Here is a 6,629-nt window from a genome sequence, read left to right as displayed (position 1 = left end):
ATGAATTCCTCTGGAATAGAAAAAGGTGTTGTCAGTGAAGAAATCGAGCCACCAAGGGGGAATAGAAGCCGGTTTGCTTTTGCTTGTGCAATCTTAGCCTCCATGACTTCAATCATCCTTGGTTACGGTACAATTTAATTCTAACAATCCATGTCATAGTAGGTTTCTGTAACCGTCCTTACATATCTATGGATGTTGCAGACATTGGAGTGATGAGTGGAGCTGCAATTTTTATAAAAGACGATTTGAAACTGTCCGACGTACAGCTTGAGATCCTTATGGGAATTTTAAACATCTACTCTCTGGTAGGTTCAGGCGCCGCGGGTAGAACTTCTGATTGGATCGGGAGACGATACACCATAGTGTTGGCAGGAGCCTTCTTCTTTTGTGGTGCCCTTCTCATGGGGTTTGCCACAAATTATCCTTTCATTATGGTTGGCCGTTTTGTAGCTGGTATTGGTGTGGGTTATGCTATGATGATTGCGCCAGTTTACACCGCTGAAGTTGCTCCTGCTTCTTCTCGTGGTTTCCTCAGCTCTTTCCCTGAGGTCTAAAATTTGACCTTTCTATTATTATTTTTTTTTTTTGAAACCAATAGCTAAACTACTTTGAAGCTTTCTAATTTTAAATATGATAAACTGCACATTGTAAATGAAATTTAATGCTGATATGTTGTGTTGTATGCAGATATTTATCAACATTGGTATACTTTTGGGGTACGTATCGAACTACTTTTTCTCCAAGCTTCCAGAACATCTTGGATGGAGGCTCATGTTAGGTATCGGAGCGATTCCCGCGGTGTGCCTAGCCATTGGAGTGTTGGCGATGCCTGAGTCTCCGAGATGGCTCGTCCTCCAGGGTCGTCTTGGGGATGCTTTTAAAGTTCTTGACAAAACCTCAAACACCAAAGAAGAAGCCATCTCTAGGCTCAATGACATCAAACGGGCTGCCGGAATTCCCGAGGACATGACAGACGATGTTATAGTTGTCCCCAACAGGAAGAGTGCAGGAAAAGGTGTGTGGAAGGATCTTATTGTCCGACCAACCCCTGCTGTCCGACATATCCTAATAGCATGTCTTGGTATCCATTTCTCTCAGCAAGCCTCCGGGATTGATGCGGTCGTCCTTTACTCTCCGACCATCTTCCTAAAGGCTGGACTGAAATCCAAGAATGACCAGCTCTTGGCAACTGTCGCTGTTGGAGTTGTCAAAACACTCTTTATCGTTGTAGGGACTTGCGTGGTCGACCGGTTTGGACGTCGTGCCTTGTTGCTCACGAGTATGGGGGGAATGTTTCTTTCCTTGACCGCACTTGGGACTAGTCTTACAGTCATCGACAGAAACCCAGGACAGACCATCAAGTGGGCTATTGGGCTTAGCGTTACGACGGTAATGACGTTTGTAGCAACATTCTCAATAGGTGCAGGACCAGTGACGTGGGTCTACTGCTCAGAGATATTCCCTGTGAGGCTAAGAGCTCAAGGGGCAAGTTTGGGAGTGATGTTGAATAGATTGATGAGTGGTATTATCGGAATGACATTCCTATCGCTTTCTAAAGGTTTAACCATTGGTGGTGCATTCCTTCTCTTTGCTGGAGTTGCTGCTGCTGCGTGGGCCTTCTTCTTTACTTTCCTTCCAGAGACCCGAGGTATGCCTTTGGAAGAGATGGAGAGTCTTTTCGGGAGCTACACTGCAAACAAGAAGAAGAATGTTACGAAGGAAGGTAAAGAAGTGGTTGAGGAACACTGATAAGAATAATGAAATATGTTGTTGTGAATATTGGGTCAATTTTTCTTAAAATGAAAATAATTTTTGGGATGTGCCACATATTTAAATATAAAACTAATTAACATGTGTAAACAATGTAATGTATTCATCAAGCTCAACTTGTTAACTAAGCACAATTTTATTTTCTTAAGAATTTGAGTTCAAACCCAACTGCTGCTATTTTTTTTTGTAACGACAAGCACATATACAAAGATATAGCCATAACGCAACTACAAGAAATCAGTGAAATGGTTACTGAATTTTTTGTAGCTAGAATGAAATCACAGAACCAACATTGACTGTGAATCGTCGCCAAATTGTAGCCAGCTCGCAACGGATTCATGAGAACAATGGTCGTAGCTAATTGCAATGACATGGCTACAGTTTTATTCAAATGCTGGATTTGAATATATAAACGAACAAGGCTTTATTTTTAATATACAAAATAAATGATTTTAAATATTATATCATAAGAAATCTGAAATTATCAAACATAAATGTCGATTTTAAACTTCTAGTACACACACAAGAAGCTAAACTTATAAGTGCTGAAAACTAAAAAAATAACAAATGATCAAGCTGTGGCAAGAAGCATCAAACTCTTTGTTTGTTTGTTGGTGGCTATATTTAGATTATCTGCTTGTTGGTGATGGGAGGCTCGGATGGAGAAGAGGATGTAGCAGCCACTTCAGTTGGTGATGTTTCTGTTTGGGGATTCTGAGATGTATTAGGTGGTTTCTTAGCTTCTGGTATTGGTGGTACTGTGACACATCTAGTTTCGAATAAATCAGTCAGTTTCTTGCTCATCACGATGAAAGCTCTGGTCAAACTGATCAGATCTCGCTGCAAACGAGCCTGAAAAGGAAAAACAATGACTGGTAGATCAATGGGATCAGAATTCTGTATTTGTGTTGTTCCAAGTCCAAACAATTTACTTTTATATGGGTTGTATGTCTTCAAAAAACCAGATAAAATTGAGACCAAATTACTAAACAATAACAATTGAGCATATGAGTCATGTAGTGCCATTACAAAATAAATAGTTACTCTATTATTTACTAGTAAGTATAAAAACCAAAGCTACAAAGCCAGAAACAAAATAATAAAACAATACAGAGTAAATCTCACATACCTGGTGTGATTGAATTTTATGAGTTGAAACTCAATCTTCTTGGTCAATGTTGGAGAAGTGTGGTGAGATAACAATGACTCACTTCTGTAGCAATTTTCTTTGCACCTTTGACTACTAATGTGCCAGCACTTTTATTGTCAACTAGGATCGGACTCGCGCGCCCGCACGGGTGTTTTCTTTAATTATATATGTGTAAAAATTTAAAATGGCTATATTTTCATGTTTTAAATAGGCATGCAATTTTGGTCCGAACTGATCAAGCCAAACTGAACCAAATAAAAAAAATAGTTTTCGGTTCGATTTCTGATTTATTCGGAATGGTTTTGATTCAGTTATCGGTCCGGTGAGGTTATTTTATTTTATATTTGTGAAAAATATAGGAAAATAAAAAATAACCAAAAAAATATCCGAAAACCAAACCAAATTTAAATGGAAAACCTGAATAAAACCAAATTTAATCGAAATGATATCCAATTTAGTTTTGGAAAATTATACTGAATTTAACCAAAAACCAAAAAAAAAGTGTTATTTCGGAAAAAAGTGAAAACCGAAAATGAATGATAACAGAACCGAATCAAAAATTTAATTTTTATTAATCTCGGAATCAATTTTCAAAATGTTGTTTGACCAAAAACAGACGGTTCGATTCTGTTCGGTTTTGGAAAACCGAACTCGCAAGGAGAGTTTTAACCATGAAATCGAACGTCCGTAACTTGTTTGTTCATATTTAGCTACGGTAATTATTTTCCAATGAGATGGTCGTTTTTTCAACTGTGTACGTTCCTTGCTCTTTCTTTGACAAATAAAACACTAAAATGCAGCATATTTGAGTTTTAAATATACCTTTTATTATATTAAATCTGGATATGGTTATTTAAATTTGATATTTGTATATAAAGATCAAATTTTATTTTTATTATATTCGAAAATGTACTATTTAGAACTATTATATATGATTTAAAGCAATATTATTTGAAAACAGAATGATAAGATTTTGTTAGTTGATTGATATATTTTTAGTTATGATGGTAGCGTAGAAATAAGTAAAGTTTTGGAATGTTATTCAGTTTAGGAAAATACAAAATTATCTCCCTTTCCAATTTGTGCGCCAATGATATCTAATGATTAATTATTTGACGAATAAAAAATATTTCACGATAGTTTTTACCTTTTATTATTTGACATTTACGTAAACCAGTTCTCATGACCTAGAATTTTTATTATTTTGAAATTTCTATTTGAATATATATATGGACTGGTTATAAAATATAATCCTTAAAAATAAATTATTCTTACTTTATCTTTCACAGCAATTTGGAAGTATCAAAATTTAACATTTGATTTTTAATATAAGAAATATATAAATTGGTAAGATCAGGTCTATTAGATAGGTGCTAGAATGAGTTCTCACCATTTTAAATAATTAAAATTGGAGAATGAATAAAAAATCTCACTATAAAACTCTTAAAAACCTGTTTAGAACTCTAAATGGCAGATATTAGTTTACTAATGTTTTAGTTAGTTTTACATAATTAAAGTATAACTAAATCATTATAATAATATTTTAAAAAAACTTATAATTGTAACTGATAATGTTGCTCTAAGCAACTAAAGAAAAAGTTAATTAAACATTAGTTATCATTCAACAGTGAGAATATATTTTCAGATTACTCTTTACTGTTAGGTGAGTTGTTTTGTTTGTGTTTGTATTTTAAAAAGTCTTTATTAGTCAAATAATTTCATTAGTTCTTATTTTATTTTATTTTATAGTAAATTTGGAGTATAGCGGGTTCACTATCTTATAATGTGTACCACATATTTTTTTTTGATATTTAAACAATAGGTTTACAGTTTATGAAAATAAAAATTGAGTAGTGTGACTAACAAACTAAATGCGAGTAATTAGTTCAATGTGAGTTTTTCTAACTCAGTCCTTAATTTTCTTTGATCTTTTACGTGGTATGATGTACATTCTTTTGTATTTTATATTTTTGTTAATTCAACTTTAAGTAATGTTCATGGAATTATTAAAGTAAAATCTTACATATGGTATTTTAACTTTTTGTATTGTTTTAGTTAATTTAAATCATACAGTATATAGTTAATTAATACGAATTCTCAACTTTTAAATACTTTAAGATTAATAGTCATCCTTATCATGATTTTTTTTTTCCATTTGTTAATGTTCAATAATTTTATAAAAGTACTGTTTTCACTATATATAATTAGTCCCATGAACATGTTCTTACAATAAAATTTATTCATTAAACTTTCATTGTCATAGCATGTTTTATTTATGAAAATGAAAATTTAATGAATAAGTTTTATTGTAAGCCTCTGTCTTATTTCATCTTTGTCTCTCAATATTAGAAGTTCTTTTTAACCACTACTCAATAATTTAGAATTTATCTTTCTATGATTTAGATTTTGCCTTTTATATATTTCCAATCCTTTCTATAGGTTTAATTATATTCAGTTTTTTTTAGTTATTGCTGTCTTAACTTTTTTCATGTCCATATGGTTTCTCTTTTCTTTATTCATTGTTTAGTCATTGTTATTTCCAGTTTGGCAATTGAGTTTTGTAACTTGGTAATTTCTTATTATGAAAAAAGGGTAGTTTCTTATAATTCTGACATAGTTTTGATAGATTACTTTTAAAATATTTACATTTTCGTATGTATATTCTTACATTGAACTTGGTAACTTTACATTGATATTAATTTTATATTGTTAATACATCATCTTTTCTGGCTAGTTGAAAATTTTACATGATTTCCAGATTTTTTTCTAAATTTTATTTTTATTTATAAGGAAGTCTTATTTTAATTTTTTTGATAAAAATATATTATTTTATTAAAGAATTAACTTAGATATTTGATTAGTTTTCTACTGCAAGTTTTTCTAGTGATTTAATATTTATTTGAACTTTATTTTGACAAATAATTTTATCAAAAGTTTTACAATTTAAAAGACTTTATCTATTTGATAAATTATTATGTTTAGATTTCAAACATGTGTAGTTAATTAATACTCTGTTTTTTCTCAACTCAGAATAAGTGAACTGTTATCTTGCGATCATAATCATATAAATATTGATTTTATTATTTTATCATTAGGATAAACAATTTCGAGAACATGTATAAGCCTAAAAAAAGTTATTTGCTTCTGAAAAAGAGGGATTAACATTAAGCCAAGCTTCTAAGTATCATCGTCCTCGGTAAAGCTAGCATGGAATCCTACATTAACAATTTAGGAAAATATTATCTATGCAATCATTTAGCTGATTACAAAAATACGCAACTCACTTACACCTGCAATGTCACCTTCCTATGATATGCAATCTCCATCTGTTCGGTAAATGTTTCTGGCCTTTAAGCACACACCGACTATCTCCATTCCAGTACACGGGGAAACAATGAATCCTCACCAAGTTAACTCTTGTTATAAACCCTGTGTGGCTCCCTTTTATAGAATCCATATGTAAAATACATGGTACTTTTGTGGAGTCATCCAAGTCTAGATCTGTAGAATACAACATAATATAATAAACTGAATGATGATGACTAAGCAATAAATAAAGTAACATGTGGCTTTACCTGTACAATTAGACACTTCACCAGGATGACATATGATTATCAAACGCCAGTGAAGACTGTAAATAGCATTTAGCAGAGTCAGATTTCAAACTCAGTACACAGCTAACATAAATAGAAGTGCCATAAAAATGTTC

The 6,629-nt window shown here is 32.2% G+C and overlaps 1 protein-coding gene across 1 annotated transcript; it reads left to right on the top strand.

The window, feature by feature from the left end:
* Positions 1-1,749, top strand: LOC108810915 (putative polyol transporter 1). The gene is made up of 3 exons (XM_018582986.2): positions 1-127; positions 202-548; positions 688-1,749. Exons 1-3 carry the CDS (start codon positions 1-3, stop codon positions 1,747-1,749), a joined length of 1,536 nt encoding a protein of 511 aa, XP_018438488.2.
* The last annotated feature ends 4,880 nt before the right edge of the window (positions 1,750-6,629 follow it).

Source organism: Raphanus sativus, chromosome 6 (genome assembly GCF_000801105.2).
Source record: "Raphanus sativus cultivar WK10039 chromosome 6, ASM80110v3, whole genome shotgun sequence".
Classification (NCBI taxonomy): domain Eukaryota; kingdom Viridiplantae; phylum Streptophyta; class Magnoliopsida; order Brassicales; family Brassicaceae; genus Raphanus; species Raphanus sativus.
The sequence above is the reverse complement of the archived record's forward strand: the minus strand, read 5'-3'. Positions and strand labels throughout refer to the sequence as shown.

What these genes read in the sequence shown, in the direction of transcription:
- LOC108810915 (XM_018582986.2), top strand. Translation starts at nt 1, where the DNA reads ATGAATTCCTCTGGAATAGAAAAAGGTGTTGTCAGTGAAGAAATCGAG. An exon ending in TTCAATCATCCTTGGTTACG is followed by an intron (nt 128 to 201) that starts GTACAATTTAAT and finishes TGGATGTTGCAG; the next exon opens with ACATTGGAGTGATGAGTGGA. An exon ending in TCCTCAGCTCTTTCCCTGAG is followed by an intron (nt 549 to 687) that starts GTCTAAAATTTG and finishes TGTTGTATGCAG; the next exon opens with ATATTTATCAACATTGGTAT.